The following is a 20117-nucleotide window of genomic DNA, read 5'->3' on the forward strand; positions in this document are numbered from 1 at the left end:
TTTTAAACAGGAAACATTTGCACTAAGTTATTCCAGGAGGAGAATTGTAGGTTCATTTCAAGGCAGATAATGTTTGTTCATTGCCTATGTCCATGATTTACCCCATGGGCTTAAACGAGTGTAGCAGAAAACCACATGTTTTCTTTTACTACATGTTAAACAAGTTCCAGCGGAGTCTGGGAGCCCAGGTTAAGAAAGAAGGAGCATGTTTGTAAAATCTCTGTGTGAACAAGAGAGTCATTGACAAATTTTGAACACCTGATCTGCTGTACCAGAATGATGACTTTTTTCATAATCTATGCAAAGAATATTTAAACAGTTGATGAGTTCAGTCCCAAAGACACAGAGCAGGTGTAATTGATCTATATAACTGATCAACTTCCAGCCCCTATTTTGGGTCAAAACTCTGTCTCCTTCCCTAAGTTCTCATTTGGAGAGAAGCTTCCTGTGTAGTCAGTGAGAGGTTTTGTCCAAATTTGAAGTCAGACTGGCAAAAACTCCTAATTAAATTGAACTTTTGGGGATGCCCTGGTGACATGTCTGTGAGAACAATTATTTCTGCCATTTCAAAAGTATCACAAGTTAAGTTGTAATAGGAAAAAAATATCAATGCTTCATTAGTAAAAATCATGAAATTAAGATGCAGAAGGCTACAGAGAGGACTCCATGGCACATCCTTGGGGATAACACATTCACATGTTGCTTTTCACGTGAACTAGGGCTTGTGAGATCCATACTGATACAGACAAGTTACAGGACTGTTGTAATATCAGGCCTTTTAGATCACAGAGTTTTTGAAATCTCATTGGCAACTTGCCCATTAAACACAGGTATTGTAGCCTGACATCCCCAGTGTTTCTTCCCCAGTTTTTCCAACTATGGTGTTTGGAAAGTTTTACAGGCTGACATATTAGGAGAGAATAGTGGGAAATGGCCTGGAAAGCGTGAATATTTGCACATGTAAAGCTTATGGGATTTGCAGACTTGCAGACCCAACTCATCTGTTTATCCTCAGGCTAGATAAGATTCAGTCAAATATGCATTGTTTAAAGGAGCTTTGTTTCCATTATGGCAAATGGATCACAAGAGACTGACTTTGGAAGCTGAAGGGCTCCAGTGCTCCCCCATTGTAAAAGGGCTGTGATGTGTACTGGACCCTTCCTCAAGGGTCCTGGATGTTACAGACTTTTGTAGCATGCAGGTGGGAAGCTTGTTATCCTTCAGAAGTTCTTTTCATTCATCAGGACTTGTCATGCTTGAGGTGGCATTTCCTCTCCCAAAGTAAACATAGATTGTATGTACAATAATGTATCACTGGGCTAGTATACTGCCTTTTTATGTGCTTTATTATGTTTTTTCCTCCTCAGGCGTGGACCTGCAGAGCCACTAGAATATTTAACAGGGCCACGAGTAACATACAAAGAGAGAGATCTTCCCTACTACCACGGAGGACAGCCTGTTATCCACCCATCCAAGGGGAACTACATCCGTGTGCCGGACACAAGAGTGGCAGAACTGAGGTACCCTCAATATTACCCAGCCCAGCCCATGGCAAACCAGCATAAAGGACCCCTCCGGCAGGACGTGCCGCCTTCCCCTCCACAGTCCCACCGAGCACCAGCTTACAATGAAATGCTCCGACACCGTGGGACCAGTCCAGACCAGTACCAGTACAGGCAACAGGATCCCAGGCAGAAGAACCCCATGACTGCAGCTGTATAGCCATGCACTGGACGTGGGCACAGCCCGGGAAGAGCCCTGTTGGGCATCACCCTTGTAGAGTTGTTCCTAAGCGTAGCTGCCTGTAAGAATGGCACGCGAGACCTGGAGTCGTTCTTACTGAGCTGGGCTCAGCGTAGGTGCTTTCTAACAGGCGAACTAAAGCCACGTGAGGTACGATGTGTTTTGAGTATGTGAGGTACCAGACAGTTGAGTGTTTTTTTAATTCCTTTTAAAAATAGAAAGTGGCTGCTGGAAATGAAACACAACACTTAATACACCTCAGGGCTATTTACTGAATCCAGTTACACCTTTACAGTACATAGCTGTCTGTGTAAGGGCAGCAGAGTCACCAGAGTTTACTTCAGAGTGCTGTTGTAGAGCCTTTTAAGTGAGAACACAGCATGCAGTACAGACTTCTTGCAGAGCTGGGCATCTTGTGTATCTAGTGTGTGATCATGGCAAAGGACTGCCACAGAGAGAGCGGCTACATTCCAGGCACATCCTGACCAACAGCTCTGCTTTTAGGATGCTGCAGATTTGTGATCTGGCCTCTGTATTCCTCTGTCTTTTTGGTGGTGGCAGCATTTATCTTGTAGCCTTCATTTTTTGCAGTCTTTGTGTCAAGAGTTATTGCACCTGCTGCAGTTGGAGTAGGGTAAGAAGCCTTATTCCCTATGCTTGGGCAGGCTCTCAGAAGACAGGCAGCCACCTGGGAACCATGTCTGTAGTGGGGGAGTGTGTGCTTGTGAGTGTTGGTTTGTTATACAGTGTGCAGTCTTTAAATGTAAACCCTGGAGACCAGATCCTCAGCTACTGTCAGAAAGTGTTGCTTGAGGGGTTTCAATGGAGCTGGCCTATAAGGAAGTGACCAGGGAGGTGACTGTGGGCATAGACTCCATAATTCATATTAAGTTACTGTGTCAGGTGCTTCCTTGGCTCCATCAAGCAGCCCATTCCTGGCCCACTCCAGGCGGTGTTGGAGCCAAGTACCTGCCAGCAGCGTGTCTGCCTTGGGCAGCATTGGGCCCCGCCGTGCCAAGTGCCAAACTACTTGAGTTCCTGCAACCAGAGGTCATGAGGTTAGTGGGGAGAGGTGCTTTTCACAGCAAGGGGTGAGGGAAAAGACAAGGAAAGTAACAGGAAGGGCTTCAAGACCCTGGGGCCCAGGAGGAAGATGTGAGAATAGCTGTTTGTAGCAAGTTATTTGCAGCAGTGCATAGGAAGAGAGAAGGTGTGGTGGGGAGGGGGTGGCAGCAGCACAGCAGAGCCATGGTGGGGGGACAGAGTGGTGGGGTACATGCTCAGTCCTTAGCCCCAAACAGCCTGAGTTTGCTCTGCAGACAGAAATGTGTGTCCGCAGCCACAGGGACCTGTGCGACCTGATCTCTGAGCACTTAGAGATCTGTCTTAAGGATTTTGTCAGGAGGAAACCATGCAGTATTGAGACCTAGAAATATGTTATTTCCAAGTGTCCTTAATTCCTCGACTTCTGCCTTTTGGGAGTGTCACTAAACCACTAGGCCTCCTCTCCTCATCAGGAAAAGACTGTGACCTAGCCAAGGATTAAGCATAAAGATTTCTTTGATGTCATTTTGACACCTTTGGTATGCAACATATTAAATCACATAGATCACTTCCCAAGTGTTAAATACCATCAGGAAGGTTTGTTCTGCTAGGAGTGTGTCCTGCTAGCAGGTAATGGCCCTGATGAGAAGCAGCATTTAATCCCAGCCTACTTTCTTCTCTGCTGATGGTGCTGGTTAGAGCCTGGCGTAACCCTCAAGCACAGGGAGCACTTGCAGCCTGAGTGGCTGGCAGGCTCTAGTGCTTGCATTCCCACCAGCCTCCACCCACCAGCAGGCTGGGAAGCAGGGGAGAGGAGACAGCTTTCCATGGCAGGGGAGCACCTCTATGATTCAGATAGAGGGCTGGACTCCCTGGGGCAGGGGCAGGCACAGCTCTAAATCCAGTCAGGAGGAAGCATTGGTGGGAGGGAGAGAGGAAGAGGAATGCAACTGATTATGAAGCAAGGGTGTTTGGTTCTTATTCCATTTCTTTCTGCCCTCTTCCCTAGTAATGTAGGAGGGAAAAACCTCTGGAGGGAGTGTTGGGTGCAAAGATGGATGTCTCTCAGTACCCTCCATAAATAAGGGGCATTCCCCAAGGAAACTGTGCCTGTCATGTACGTGCTCGGCACAGCCCTGTACTGCTCTCAGAAAGCTTTAGATGCTGTAGGATACTCAGCCAGGACTTGGCAGCCACAGGACAGCCGCTGGTGTTATAAAGGCCTCTTGAAAGTGAAGCAAAAACAAATTAAAATACTTTCCTTTCCCTCCTTGAAATATAACCCCTGATACATTTGATCCAGCTGCAAAGAAACTAATGTTTGTGACAGTGGCTTTATCAAGCCAGGCCACAATTAAGAACAGCTCTGAATATAAGCTACTGCCTTTGTAAATCACTCTCAACTAACCCTTCAAATGGCATCACAGCACAGTGAACAGAACTTATTTACAGTATTTCATGAGCCAGGGCCAAATAAAATCTGGATAGAAACAGCTCCTAGATTATTTATAGCCTTTGAGAGACCTGCCCAATATCTCCTCATAACCTGAATCTTTCCTTAAGAGCTCCCCTTGACTGCATCGGCTCCACTCAGTTGAGGCAGACAAATCAAACAAACACCTTCTGAGCTGTTAATCTTACCTTACCCACAGGTTATTAAATGATGCTTCTGCTCAGTAAGCAGAAATCAGTAGAGAGCTTCTTCCAATCAAAAAAAAAAAAAAAATAAAAAGCTGTAAGTATAATATATTGATGCATCCTTCAGGTAAGGAGCTAAGGAGGAAAAACAGTGTGACCTAACTGGGGGAGCAAGACCAAAAAGTATTACAGAGCATCTCATCAATCTCTGGTGCCATTGTTCTGGGAGAAAATTGCCATTTCCTGATTTAATATCTGGTAGAGGTACAGTATTTTCAAAAGTATAATGTGTAACTACAGTATATATAGTCAGCTTTTCTGCAGTATAAAATGTATGATTTTAGCACCATATTGTGGAAAAATATGTACCGTGCAGAATTCACGAGGTGCTACAACTGACGGTTGAAAATACACACTTGCAAAATCCAAAAGAGCCGTTAAGTAACAAGTTGTTCTTTTCCCATATGTCCATATGTTTGGGAAAATTATGAGTCTGAAATGCTCTTGACACGTAATTGCCTCGCACTCTCTCATCCAAAATGTGCCAGTCCAGCAGTAGAGTTACTGACGTAGTGGGTGTGAAGGGAGAGTTGGGTTTGCCACGGGAGCAGCCCTAAGTGTGTGTGTGCATGAACAGGCATCAAGTCCGAGGGAGAGAGGCCCGCACTCACGTGAAGCTGAAGCTTTGATTTCCTGAGCTGGTGGCGTGCAGCCTGCATTTCTGGCTCTGGCACAGGGCCAGCCAGGCCCAGCAGTTGAAAGATTAAGAGATAGAAAAAGAGCCTGTGGATTTTCTGAGTGACCACCCACTAGTGAGCCATGATCTTGGCCTGTGAGCCGACATTACCACTGTGATATATTATGATGCAGAAGTCTCTAGGCACCCCTCAAAAGCGTAAAGAAATATCAACTGCCCTTTGAGGGGGAAACTAAGCATAGAGAAGAAAAAAAAAAAAAGGCTCTTGCCTTGAAAAAATGCATACAGTCCTGAATTCCAATTCACTCCAGCTTCCTGATCTAGAAATAGCTTCACATGCTGCCTAATTTTTTTACAGATGAATTGTGCTACCTCTTCCTCCCAGCCGTCACAGGTTTGTTTATCAGAGTTAGTGCTGCGAGTGAATCCTAGCGACTGCTCTGCCAGGGCCACATCCTGACACTGCTCTGAGCAGGGGCTGCTTTGCACTTTCAAAAGGCCCCACACCTGTGCTCCTCGTCACAGTTTTCCTGCAGGATCCTTAAGCCTTACATGCAAAATCAGAAGTGCTATTCGCTATCTTTTCATAGGAAACAAGGCTTTGTAAGACACTATTCTGTTACTGTGAGGGAGAGAGAGGTACTTGTGATCCTGACAATATCTGTGTGTTTAAGTGAAACTGATTTAAAAATCATGTGTGATTGTTTTGGGGGAGAAATTCAACATGTAATTTGACAGGTTTTTTCTAGTACCACATCAAAGATTTTGATCTTTTGTTACACATGGCTATATAAATTTTACCTGGTTTATTTTGCATTAAAATAAAGGCTTTAAGACTATATATTATTATGTACTTGTATGTGGAGTCTTTCCCTTCTTTGTGTCTACAAAGTCATCCTCAGCCATGGATATGATTTGATATTAGAGGATGATACATGATCAAGCTGGATCAGAATTGGTAAGATGACTTTTTTTAACATCAAAACAAAAACACAGCAGCCATGTGCTACTTTGTAGGAAAAAAAAAAAAGCATCCCAGGGCTTAACTTGATTCTATCTCAAATCTGCATTGTCTTCAGCTGTATTGCCTGAATCCTGATTCCATACCCCAGGATTGAGAGGAGAAGCAAGAAAAAGTCCTTTGTCAACTGAGAGAATTTCAGCTTAGGCACTGTGTGTTCACTGCTGAAGTTCCCCAGGTAGTTTCATCTCAACGTGGAGCTCTTCTCTTGCTGTTGGTACCAGCTGAGGTGTTCTGCAGCCTGTAGCAGCTGCCAGAACCAATCAGCTGAGAGGGCTGGAGACCCCTGCCAGAGATTTAGGATGCCTTGAAAGTACTGCACAGGCTCTTCACATGGGGTATGTTGGTCATTTAACTGAAGCTGGTAACTCTTATTTTCACACATTATGCACAAGCATAGATCTTTGTAGGATCAGGCTGTGGGTTGCAGTGAGATCTGGGCAAGAGTGTTATGTTAGGTGGAATAATTTTCAAAATAGATACTTCAGTGAAAAGGCATTAGTACAGGGAGAAGGAATAATGAAGCCTAAGATGGAAATCATGGGTTACTATGAAGAAAAAGGAAAGAATAAAAGAACAAAATAGAAAGGTGCAGGTTTACAACACAAGGTGTAACAGAAATGGCAGGAATGGGTCAATAAAAATACATGTGTACTGCATTCCAAAACATTTTGAATGCAGGTCTTGGTGTTTACAGCCAAGACAGCTTATGGATAACTGTCAGTCAGTTTTAGCATGTATTAAATTTTAAAGCACATAGATGCCAATTTTAGAACCAGTCAGGCCATAACCTGCACTCACAGCTAAAAACTGTACAGATAAAAAGGATACCTCAGTTTTTCCTGCTGGAGCTGTACAAAGAGTAGCAAAAGACAAAGTAGGAGTGTATTAAGAGCTGGAAACTTGGTGACCACAGTTTGAGATCTTAGTCCTTCTGCCTTGGCAGTCTCCTGTGGTTTCCCCACAACAGCACTCACTTCCCCGGGACCTGGGCTCAAGTTAAAATCTATTTTTCTGTCACTGCTCTGTCTGTGTAAGGAAGTGTGTGGAGCCATTTGACTGTTAATTAATTTTAATGAACGAGACTGTGCCCGGCTGAGAGCTGTGTCCTGCTGCAAGCAGAGTGGGATGCGGTGCCTTCCCGCACGGAGGGTCTCTGAGCTGCATTGCCCCAGCAGCAGTGCAGTGACCTGCTGCAATGTGCTCTACCCGGGGCAGAGCATCGTAGCCTCTCAGGCATGAGGAACGTGGCAGCTGTGCTGCTTGGGAGGCTCTCAGGAAGTAAAATGCCATTATCAAGGTTGAAGTGGAGCTGAGCAGCTCTTGCAGCCTCCCAGAAGGCATTCAGGGCTTCTAGAAGTCCCAGGGGATTCTGGCTCAAAGGCTCTGGAGGTCTCCTGAGGAGGGTGCTCAGACTCCCTTCACTTGATGTGCTCATCCCTACAGAGAAGGTATGGAGGTTCTGAGGCATTCTTTGGAAAAGTAGGGAAACAAGACAGAAGGGATCCTAATTCTCAAGTGTGGGATGTGCTCCAGGGGGGACATCTTGGCTGATGGTTTTCTCAGTGAGCTGGATGAGAATGATCTGACACAGGCAACCAGAGAGATAGGATTGCTCTGGGAATGGGTAAGGAGAGGTGAGGGAGTGGAGAGTGGAAAATTATAAGGAGAGTCAACTGGAGCAAAGGAAAGGGGATGAGAAATTAAAATAGGTTGAAAAAGGGGGCAGGGGGTGTCCGACCTGAACAGGAAATAGGTGGGAAGGAGGGGGGATTGTCCCCAGTGTGTGAAGTTCATAAACCAACAAGGAAGGTGGAACTCTGTGATAATTCTCCCCAATTTCCCTTTTGCATCCCAGACTTGTGATATCCCTCCACTGTGTCCAGAGTAAAGACCAGGGACAAAGCAGCACAAAGCTACCTTGTGCCTGAGCAAGAAAGCAGAAAGGCAAGTAGGAATTGTGAGGAAATCCATCAACCAGTATGGGGAGACACCCATCACACATCCCTGCTCCCTCTCTAGATCACATGCTGGCACCCAGATCTCACAGCCTGTTCCACAGACGCTTCCCTTCATCTCCCTGGGTACCACCAACATCACAGTCTCCTTTCCTAAGTGTCTCTTTCATCCAGAGGTTCCCCCGGATCACTGATGTCCCCAAAGCCACGTTGACATTCAATACAACTTTTGCCTTCACTGCTGAGGAGCCTCATGAGCCATCTGTGAGTATAGCTAACCAACACAAATAATTTTGCTGGCACCCAAAAGAGTCAAAGTATGTGGCCTCCAGGAGCACCCCACGTGGTATGGGGTGGGACTGTGCCTTCATTACATACAGGGACAAGTCATTTCTGAGTCAGTGCTTTGTGGGTATAGATTGTAAGAAAGACAAAGGTTTCATCTACTTTTTTGCTTGTCTAGAATAAACCTTTGACATGTGCAAAAGCTATTTTATTGCTGGCATGGTACAAAAATCCTGAACCAGTTTCAAGGGCCAAAAAGGTGATTATAGTCTTTAAAGCAGAATTAATTCTTAAACTGTTCCCAAAATATGCCTGACAAACTAACCTAAGCCAGACGAGTTGGCTGTGCTCATGGTAAAAGGAAACCTCTGTGCAGAGGAAACAGCCCTGCTTTGCTTTTCCAGAAGAATATCTGCATTTGAAAGAAATAATTTATTGAGAAATATGTACAGTACAGTAAAATAGCAAAATGAGACATTCAATGAGGCTTCTATATAAAGCTGTGCCCTTTGCCTCTAGTGGATAATGAATACAAATAATATAAAGAAGCAATGAACATTCAATGTTTTATATTTAAAATACATTTGTGTGGAAAACAATGTGGCACAGAAAAAGGACTGAAGGGTTCTCCAAGATAATGCCAGAAGCTGCGAGATGTTAGCAGCTTTGTCGTGTAAGTTTCAAGGTGTAGGTTTTTAATTTTCTCTTACGAATCACAGAAGTAACCGTGAAAACTGTCATTAAAATTCATGGCAAGGAAAGTAAACTTACATTAAAACCTACCCTGTTCTTCTCTGAATTCTTGGTACTGACTAGGAAGTGTCTGCTTCTCAGCCAAAACCTTACCTACACAATCTGATTTAGTCTCTAGGCTCTGTTAAACCGGAGTTTTCATACATCACATCCTTCAATCCAGAGTACAAAGGAAAAAAAAACCTTAAAAATTGCAACCTAGATTTTCAAACCAGCAAGCTATGATGTTAAGAGGTTTCATTTGCCAATTTTTTTCTAGGAATGAAAAGAGGAGAAAAAACAGCAAATATGAAGAGATTTGTTTATAAGTAAATAAAAATAAACCTTCCCTCCCTTCCTCCTAGGTATAGATATGCATATATTGTATGTATACGTATATGTATATGTACACACACTTGGGTATTGCTACTTTTGATCTAAAAGCAAGTTTACTTTACCAGCTTATTTCTAGCCTCTCCCTGAAGGAGTCAGTATTTACAGCAATGTATGCATGAGAGGAAGGCAACATAAATGGTGAGCATCCATGCGTGGTTGGATGTGCAGAACCACTGAGCCCAGCAAGCAAAACGAGGAGGCAGCTCTCAGAGCAGCATTTCCTCATGCTGCTTATTGCTCCAGTGCCTGCGTCCCTGTAAGTGACAATTTGCAGAGGTGGGCTGAGTTTGCAGGGCAGCCCCTGCCCCAGCTGTGGAAAGGATTGGCAAGGCTGCTGCAGTGGGTGAGGGCTCCTGGGTGGGCACCTCCAGAGGCTGAAACCAGAGTATGAGATGGAACACTCATGAGGCTGCTCTGGAGGCTGAAACTGCCTGACAGTCTGTTGGTCAGTTTGGCAAGCAGAGGAAATCAAAGGCACTCTAAGCATGCTCAGTTTCCACTCTGTATTCACATTTGGCCAAATTAATCACAGCTAATTCAGGTAGTGGAGTGTTAGGTTCAAGAAGGGTGTTTCTTATCTCTTCACAGAGGTACATGCACACATCCTCCTCACCATGGAGGATGTCTTTCCTACCCTCCCTCTTTGTTCCTCTCTCCCTTCTGTTGAAAATAAGCCCTCCAAGCCAGTCATTTTTGTTTATATATAGCAAGAGGACAGTAAGGCCTCAGTCCAATGTGCATTTAATGCACTCTTGCCCCATCCCTCCCTCCTAGCACTTGGTCCTACCCCATCCCCATGTCCTTTCTCCTTCTCCAATTGTAGGGATTTTCATTGCTGTGAAAGGACAATGGAAACTGAGCTGCTATTGAAAAAAAGACTGATTTGTTTTTTCTTTGCTGGGCTGTTTTTGACATGGATCATTTCCCAACTCAGTTCCTCAGACTGCTTTGATGGCACAACAGAGTGGATGGAGCAGTGAGGGGAACTAGGCTGGGGGTCAGGATGGGTTGGAGAGTGGTAAGACTGCTGTTAGTACAAAACAGAAAAGGGAAAGAAAAAGGAAAAGGAAAGCGAAAAGAAGAAAAGAAAAGAAAAGAAAAGAAAAGAAAAGAAAAGAAAAGAAAAGAAAATCACAGCCAAAGCACAGTGTATTTTAAATCCAACTTGGATTTAAAAAGTCAAGCACCATCTTCTGCAGCAGTTACATTCCTCTGCACGTTTATTTCTGGCCAAATTTCCTGAGAGCAGAGGCAGCATTCACCAAGTTTGATTTCTTTAGGCTCTCTCCTGTGGATTTTCTTCTGTATTGAGCATTAGGAAAAGATGGGAAATCTTGAGGCTTCACACAGGTTGTGGATGAGATTATTTGCACATGGATGCAGCAGGGAGCCCTGGGACCCCTTGCAGGTCAGAGGTAACACACACACCACTCACCTCGGTGCTCTGGGATAGGGGTGCCCAGGAAGCAATGCAGTCATGGGCTCAGCTATGGAGGTTTCCATGTACTTGAGCTTCCTCAGCTCAGGACATCTGCTCCCAAGGATTCCTGTGAGAGGGGGACAGGGGTCAGCAAGGGTGCAACCAGCAGGTCCCAAAGCGTGGTCAGGGTGCTTACTGTCACAGCCCCAACTCTGCCACAGTGGATCTTCTGTAGGACTTTTTTGTCCTGCTGGCAGGGGCCTGCTCAGGGATGCCAGCAAATGATTCAAGTCACCCTGTAACATGGTTTGTATCAGTCATGGGTTTGGCCAGCAGTGGTGGCATTCAGCTAATGTTCCCTGAGCCTCAGAGATGAGAGAGGAGCCTGTCTGCCAGCTGAGTTTCAGGTCCTCCCTGGCCCTGCAAGCTCTGGGAATACAATAGGAACCCTTGGCTCACACGGGTAGTTGTTTGGAGCAGTGTTTCAAGGAGTGTAGTTTTTGTTTTGGCTGTTTGGTTACATGTCTCCTCTTGGATCTTTATGCTGAACAAAAGGCACTTGTTCTCTCACCGACTTCAATGAGCTTGAGTCCAGCTGGATTCGTGCTCTAGGTGTAGAGTGCCAGAAAATACCCCCATCAGCAGCCCCATTCGGAGAGAGCCCGGGGACAGCACTGGCCTGGGCACACCCTGCTGTCAGTGTGCTCTCAGGAACAGGAATGAAAACACAATTTGCAAACACCCTCACTGGAGTGGGTCTGGGTACCAAGCCCAGAGGGCAGCTCTTGGGGCTCTCTGCATTGGGGAATGCTTTGATGCATTGTGTGCCCAGGATGTTCAAGTTTATCCTCCAGCTGCCAAGTAACCTGCTTGTCTGCTTTAATTTGCTAAGCCTTTTTATTTTTAAGAAATCCTTTATTTATTTAAAAACTGCACATTTCCAATTAGTTCACTCTGCTCCTTTCTTGCCCTTCTCCCACATGTCCTATAGCAGGAGCCTCAGCTCACAAGCCAGAACACCAGAAGGGTGCAAATATAAAATAGGCCAAACAGCGGCCAAGCACAGACAGGCACACTGAGTGGGTGCCTGTACAGGGCAGGCAGGCTCCGAGACAGTGATTCAGTGGCAGGCAGACAAACATGCAGGCTCCTGCCACGGTCTGTGTGCAGGGGAGGGCAGCAGGGCTGCCAGGGGCTGTGTGCTGGGGTCCCAGGCCCTATGGAGCTGCCCTGGCACTTTATGTCAGCACTGGAACATTATTAAACAGGGCATGGGCTCAGTTTACTTTTAGCCCTGCTGTCAGCCTTCATAAGCCAAGATGTTCTAAGTTGTCCTTATCCTCAAATTAATAAATTCTGCTCTGTAAGAGTGTAAACACAGGAAAAGAACTCGACTAGAAAAAAAACACCCAAAAATTCAGACTGGTGCTGTGCAGTAAAGACATTCCTTTTCCTGACAGGGTATGGGATCAGAGTTTAAAAATATGCATTATGAGATGTGTGTTGGGGGCGAGGGGGTCAGTAGACAAATCAAGCCCATTGTTGGCTGAGCAGGAGAGCCTGTGAGAGGAGACAGTTCAGCAGCAACTCCCGGCAGCCTTCCTGAAGCCGCGGCTGCAGATGGGCAAGGAGACCGTGCAGGGCTGGCTGAGGTGAGGCTGGCCTGGCTCAGGTGAGGCTGGCCTGGCTGAGGTGAGGCTGGGCTGGCTGAGGTGAGGCTGGGCTGGCTCAGGTGAGGCTGCACCCCCGCAGAGTCACCACAGCCAGGGCCGAGGGCAGCTGCGGGGCAATGGCCCCAGGCAGAGCTGCTGCCCCACAGGCACTGTGCCAGCCGGCCTCACGGGCAGCCCCACACTGGCCATTTCCCTCACACTCGGAGACACGGGGGATGGACTGGCGTGTTGTGCCCCATGGCCACTGTGGGCTGGTAAGGAGAGCCTCCAGCCTCCTCAGCCGGCTTCCACACAGGCAGGGGAAGCTCCATGGTTATGAACATCCTCTCCCCTTACTCATGTGTCCCAGTGGCATAGTATCTGCTCCAAATGCAAACCTCCTCTTGGGATGTAGCTGATTTTCCCCCTGACAGATGTTGGTCATGGAGAGAGTAACCCTGGTGTGGGTGCATTTTTACTTTTGTCTGCGAGGTCTCCTCTCTCAGAGACACAGCACACACAGGGCCGGCTGAGCAAGTGGCTGGCTGCCCCCATGCAGCCCCCAGGCCACACCAGGAGAGAGGTAGGACCCAGGCAGCAGGCCTGCAGACAAAGCCAGGAAGCTGTTGCTGGTCAGGCATTTCAGGGGAGGGCATGATTTCCACAACAATAAACACATCTGATTATTTGATTAGAGGGAAGACAAGGTCCCCAGGAGGAGGTCCTCACACACAAAAGACAAATAACTTGTGCTCCTGCTGGCAGTGACAGGGCAGGAAGATGAGGGCAATGTCCTATTGAGGCTTTGATCAGCCAGGGTCAAGCATGCAAGCTAACATGGCTGAAGAGGTTCAGGCTGTGGTCCCACTGCTCGACCATGCCTGGCCCTCTCCCTGCCCTCCACTTGTCTTTTCTGCAGTCTTTCACCCTTGTCTAGGAAGCAATGTGGGAGCCTCCTGAGACAGATTCTGCCTCCCGACATCTCCTGGCTTCAGCAAGGCCATGTCCACTCTGAGCTTCTCAGTGCCGGACATCACAGCACATCCCTGTGATTAACTGATGGTCCTGCATGGAAGCTAGATAAAGTGTTCAGTGTAGATGTTTTACAGCTGTTCTGTGTCTTCGTAAGACATGTTGCCCCAAAGCCTTGGTGCCCCAATAGCTTGACCCACATGAGTCCCTCCTGCAGAAGAGCCCCAGAGCAGAAAGGCACCATGTATGTATAGAAAAGGGCTTGAAGATCTGAGCTGTACTTTTACTTTCCCTTGGACAGTATGTGTAAAAGTAACTTGCATTTGGCCCACAGAACTGTAGTTCTTGGAAGTGAAAGCAACAAAGAAATTATTTTGCACTTGAAGACCAGAGTTCTCCAAGATCTTTACAAACACGACATAACTCTTTCAAGTGGGAGAGACCCTTGCTGATCTCCCATATGGGTGGGAGCACTGACTGAACACAAAAAATCACTGGTACTCCAAAAAGCAAGGTAAGCAAAGAAAAAAAAAACGAACCAAAAAAACTGTTGTTTCAAATACAGGTTTCTACACAGAGTTGTATTGCATAGATGAAGTATGTAGATCAATGTGTGGGCAAGCTCTGAGATTCTGGTCCTGGGTTATATCTAAGAGTTTATTTAATATCTATTAAAAAAATCTGCTTCTCCCTTTGATGTATGTATGCTCTGCGAGAATTTCTGTGCAGACATAGATGGAATAGGCTGGAGGACTGGAAGTTTGTGCTGTGGATGCTTCATAGCCTCTCTCAGTCCCCAAGCACTTTTCAAGCTGTCTGAGTGGCCAAGGCCACAAGGAAATTCTTGCCAGTCTGTTTGTCATCTCACACCCTCAGTAAATCATCCCAGTATCATCTGGCTCAGAGCTCTTAGAAATCTGGACAACCTTGACAGAAAGTGTGGGTAATGGGCTGGGAAATTCAGCAGAAGAGTTTTGGGGAACATGAGACCGCAAGATACGAGTCTTCCCTGATCTGCCGCAAGACCTTAGGTCTCTGCCCAAGAGTGCAGCTAGAAAGCAGCCCCTTAAATGGATGCCACATCAGAGATATTGACTTACCAGTGGCCTTGGTACAATTACCCATGAAACTTCAACCCGGGATATGAGTATCACTAAGAGACAAACAATCCCATCTGCAGCCTGCCCCTTTGAGATGTCTTCTCTGTTTATAGAAAAGAAGGGGGTGGTGAGCGTCTGTTAAAATGTGTAACTTCCTGGCATCATCTTTGAGGAGTCACATCTTTTAGTGGGACTCGTCAATCAAAACTGCCTAATGCCACAGCGGTCAGTGCTCCTCGCAGTGGCTGTGGCAAAGGAACGGGGATGCTACAAATAACTGTTCTGTCCCAAAATATTTTGACTTATTTGAGGGTGTGTATGTAAAGGGAACACTAATACTTCACGTGGCTGGTGCCCTGCAACCAGCGCACCCCTGGGGAGGCAGAGATCTCTGGAAACCTGCAGGCAGAGTAGAGGAGGGAAGCCATGACCTCAGGGAGCAAAGAAAATTTTGCGAAGCAAAAAGAGATGCTTGTGTAACCTCCCATAGTAGTTACCAGCTCTGAGGCAATTGCCAGAAGAATCACTAGGTTTGGCTTAAGTTAATGAAAAAAAACAGGGAAGAAAGTTGTCCTTTCCAACACGCACCCACATTCTCATTTACCTTGGGCAAAAAAGAAAACATGCCTAGATATGAATTCTGTACCAGAAGTAGTATTTTACACCAACTCACAGAGGGTAAATGACTTCTTGTGGTATATAGCAGTGGGAATTCAGGCATGTAATGTAATAACAAGAAAGGATTTTTAGATTTGTCTCAGAAACCCTGCTAGCTCAGACATTATAAAAAAGAATGCCAAACTTTTATATCTCCATGAACATAAGACAAGAGTAAAACTTTCTTTAAAAGAGTGAAATACGTCTCCAGTTTGAGAAGAGCTGTCTATTTTGAAAAATTGCTGCAGAAAACATGGGCAAACAGCACCTCACATCTGAACAGCACATTACTGTTCCTCAGTTCTTTACTTGTGTAATTAAATGCTGCATTAAATGCTTAACCAACGACTTTGCTTAGTAAATGTTTCCTTAGTCATTTGCATGGGATGTGACAGCTCCAGATCTGAGTCTCAATCAGGGCTTCCAAGCAAAATCACAAAGCAGTTGGTAAGGAAAAGTCTTCTTGTGCTGCCTCTTGGGGTGAAACAGCAACACAACACAGCAGACCAGGATGGGACATGAAAAATACAGAGAGCACTTAGAGCTGACAGCCATAGTGTAATGTGACCCCAGTCACATTGGTATTTGATTAGCAAACACGACTGGGAAACAGCGCTGCTCTTAGGAGAAAGAAATCTTTCATATCCCCGACAATCAAGCCCTTAGCTTTGTTTTATCAGGGAAATGGCATCATGCTTCAGCAGAACAGGCTGTTCTACGAGAGCACATTGCCCCCCGTGTGTCCCTGTGCACAGGACTTTCTCCACTGGGGCCGGATGAAGGAGAAGCAGCCTGCAGCAGTCCCAAGGAGGTCTGTGCCAGACTCTGGTGGCTTGGGAGCCTCCCGAGTGCCCACTGTGTGCAGGGCTGAGACCACCACACTGCAGAGAGGGAGAGCTTGTGAATTTGTGTGCTAGGCTTTTTAGTTTGGCTATTGGAAGGTGACTGGCGGGTGAGAGGAACAGAGGAAATTTGTGCGCTGCTGCAGGGTCACCAGCCAAAGCCGCCAGTGTTGAGCTCCATCTCTCTCTGTGGGGTCTAACAGAAGGACAGCCAACAAGTTTTCTTCTCCTCCACCTCCTCCTCCCAAGGCTGCAGATGGCAAGTTCATCCTGCACACGAGCATGTACAATTGCTAACCTCTCTAGGGAGGAACTCAGTATAGCCAATCATCATGAAAGAATCTTTTTAGGGGACAAAATTAGAGGCTCCAGCTTTCCTCTTCTCCTTCCTCACCCACCTTCCTGCCCTGCCCCACCCACAACCCCCCCCCCCCCCCCCCCCCCCCCCCCCCACTGCTGCACCACACATCTGTAATATTTTATTTCAATCAATTTTGTTCTGCTTCTGAAATCTGCCTCGCTCCCTCTGTCCAGACATTTCACTTCCCTTGGAGACAGGTAAATAAGTAAATAACTGTAGTCAAAGCCCTGTGTGAGTAACCAAAGCCTGGAGTGCTAGGAAGCAACTAGTGTGTCTGATTTTCCAGTGAAAGTCCAGGTGCAATCTCGGCAGCACGGCTACTGTCTGCCTTTCAAGCAGATGTCTTCATCTAAAGCCCCCGCCACCACCCCACTCCCTTTGTGCATCCTCACAGGGAGGACGGGAGTGGGAGACAATATAAATTAATATCCATTGGAATGACAGCAGCTGGTGCCTTGCATAGCTGCACACATGTGTCTTAGAAGTAGAGTGATTAGTCGTAAAACTGTAGAGCTGAATGTTTATGCTTGATCAATTACAGGAAAACAATAGATGGTGTTTTTGTCCAAGTGGGAGGAGTGAGGGGAGGGAGGCTTCAGCCATGAGATGATTTTATTCTTTTTGGGTTTTTTTGTAATGATAGCTTCAGAGAATATGGGGTCGAGTTACCAAAGAGGCTGGCAAACGGCTGCTTCTGAGAAATCCACTGGTTGCAGGCAGCACTTAGCAGTGTAAACCTCACACAGATCTTTTTTTTTCCAAACTTCTTAACATTTATGAGGGATGGATTCAGATGGATTCAAAGCAAGGAGCATGTGGGAATGAATTAGGCAAAGCTTTCTAGTGCACAAGCATGTATGCATTATGTGTAGAGGCCTTCAGCTGGAAGGAGTAATTTTTGTCTGTTTCTATACTTAGAGCCTCTCCTACTGCCCCAGTTAAGCAGAAATGCTCCTGTCAGAGCAGTGTCATGTTAGTGGCTGCAGTGTGGCACAGGACTGTGCCTTTGGCTCCAGTTCCAATTCCTTAGCAGCACTAATTGCAAACACAGTCTGTGTCACTCCCCACATCCGCAAAAAAAAAAAAAAAAAAAAAAAAAAAAAAAAAAAAAAAAAAAAAAGAGTTACATTTTGCAATAATTCTAATGGAAATGCTAATGGGATGAACAGCAATATGAGGCCAGTGGGTGACCCAGCAATTTCATCTGTGCTGGCAACAGATGACCATCTAAACCATGTTCGGGTAATTCTTCCTCTCATTAGCAGCACAATAATTCATACACACAAATCCATAGGCATTTGCTATAATTTTTTAACATGGCTGGAAATAGAAGTAAGCACATGCAGTATGCAAGTGTTACAGCATGTGTTGGCTGTAAATCTGTCTGGAAGTGGCCTGATTCTGTTCCTGGTTAAAGCAGTGGGAATTTTGCCATTGACTTCAATAGAAGCAGGATGGGATTCTTTTGGACTTATTTTAAAGTGGGGCTTTGTTTCTTTGGAACAAAGTTTTCAGATTCACAGCTACATTTCACTGCTTGGCTTGAACTCACATCAATTCACCTTTCATGTGTTTAACATATGGGGCTTCTTTGCTGCTCACCTTCTGTTTGGCATCAGCACTGTAACCAGTCTCCACTGGGTGACAGCCACCTGTGGCTGTGCTGGGGGACTGAGCTGAGAGAAGGAGGGATCTCACATGGACATCTCTGGGCACCTTTGATTCAAACATGTAAGAGCACTTGGAAGAGAAAGCCACTGCTTTCATGTTTTCAGCAGGTGAAAGGTAAAAATATTTCTTAGAGCACCTGAGATTAAGGTGAGTGGTGGTGAGGAGCATGGGGACCTCTGCTCTGCCTGTAATGGGTCTAGTATTTCTGTGATGTGTCACATAAAATGGGGGCAATTGCAATCACTATGTCTTTCCCAAACTCCCTGTAACCCTTAGGGATAGCACTGTGTTGCAAGTGCTATGATATATCTATATACATTTGGTTAAACGTGTAAGGAAGAGGCTTATATATGGTATATTACCATGTGTTTCTCTGCTGCTGCCACAGCAACTTTGGAACCATTTCATCAGAAATACAAATCTCCTGCAAGATTTCTAAAAACAGCTGGGGTGATAGAGGGACCATGTTAGTGCCACCATGGCAGAAAAAGCCTGAGCTCAACCTTTATCACCATCCATGAATCCAGCCACATGCTAAGCACCTCTAGGACAGCTGCATCCCATTGCTCACACAACTAATTGCTTCATTGATTTTCATTTCTGGTGGCTGCAGTAGGAGGAGTCCAGCTCTTCTCATCAAAGACTGCAGTTTCATACTGCTCTTTTCTAGCATTGTCCCTGCTCTCACTTGGCTTCCTTGCTGAGCACTTTCAGCTCCCCCTTCCCAGCGCTGCCAGTGCCCTGCTCCCTACAGAGAGCCATGGGCTCCTCTACCAGCTGTCTTCTCACTTTCCAGGGAGACACCTCTTCTCCTTCACACTTTGCTAGCAGTGTGGTATCTAGGCCCCCTCTCTCATTAGTCACCCACAACATCCTCTCTCAACTGCTGATGCTTTACAGCTTATCCCTCCATCCCCCCCATTCTGCAATTCCCATCACAACAAAAAGCTTAGGAACAAGACAATAAATATGTATTATTTCAATAGAAGACTTAAAAACAAAAAGCTTTTGCAACAACTTCCCAGTCAGAACCACAGAGACTACAGTAAGACAGAAAAACCTAAGAAACATCAGCTGTAAAATATATTTAAAAGCCTTTATTCTTTCCTATCACAATGTGGCAAAAGAAACTAAATACAGGTTTCCATTTGTTTAACTAAAAGCTGCCATTCCTCAGTCTCTTTGATGATAATGATACCCACAGTTAAAATCAAACTGCAGCACACACGTAGAAAACTTTGAGCTCTGTACCAACTTTGCACAATGTATTATTAATAGCAAGGTTTGTGAACCCAAATGCTCTCAGGTGCTGAGAGCAAGGAGAAGCCTGACTGTGCTGGGCTCATGGTTGATGCTGATAAATGCAGCACACTGAGGAGGTAAAAGAAAAACCTGCACCTGAGGATTGTTTGTATTACAGTAACAACTGGATCCACTGTGCTGTGTGTGGGGAGAGACCAGTCAGGAGCACAACATCAAGCAAAGAATTCAGACCAAGGGTGGGAGGGAAAGAGTTTCAACTGTCCCATTCTGCTGGCATGGAAAGGAAACAAAGTATGGTAAAAGTCTGGTACTACCCACAGGGTTACACTGGGGTAGCTCTTGGGTCACTTGTCTGGCTCAGAATGACAAAAGGCCCTACTGATTCTCCAAATCTGAAGCTGCATGGCCACAAAACCACCCCTCATTTCAGGGTGCCTGATAACAGTTATTCTAGTGCACCTTTTCACTTCAGCAGTTTCTTGCTGCTAGGCCCTAGGTTTAAACTTCTGAGAAGCACACGCTGAATTTGCAGAGGAGCCACGTGCTCCTAATGTCCTGTGAAGGCAGCTGAGCACAAGAGTGTTTTCTCTGCTCTGCTGTAGAAGCTGGCCAGAAAATTATCTGATTCCTGACTTGTTCTGCAGTCCCAATTCCCTGGAGGACCA

At 45.9% G+C, this 20117-nt stretch overlaps 1 protein-coding gene across 7 annotated transcripts in view; it reads left to right on the plus strand.

Moving 5' to 3' along the window:
* The window catches only part of PARD3B (par-3 family cell polarity regulator beta), a 394903-nt gene extending 388932 nt beyond the window's left edge, over window positions 1–5971 (plus strand). For all 7 annotated transcript variants that reach the window (XM_041403270.1, XM_041403272.1, XM_041403271.1 and 4 more), the window contains one exon: window positions 1368–5971. In XM_041403270.1, coding sequence (XP_041259204.1) covers window positions 1368–1722 — 355 coding nt within the window. In that variant the 3' untranslated portion in view covers window positions 1723–5971. The remainder of the gene's footprint in view (window positions 1–1367) is intronic.
* Window positions 5972–20117: the final 14146 nt, after the last annotated feature.

This window comes from Onychostruthus taczanowskii, unplaced genomic scaffold (assembly GCF_017590055.1).
Source record: "Onychostruthus taczanowskii isolate IOZ18803 unplaced genomic scaffold, ASM1759005v1 scaffold20, whole genome shotgun sequence".
NCBI classification, from domain to species: Eukaryota; Metazoa; Chordata; class Aves; order Passeriformes; family Passeridae; genus Onychostruthus; species Onychostruthus taczanowskii.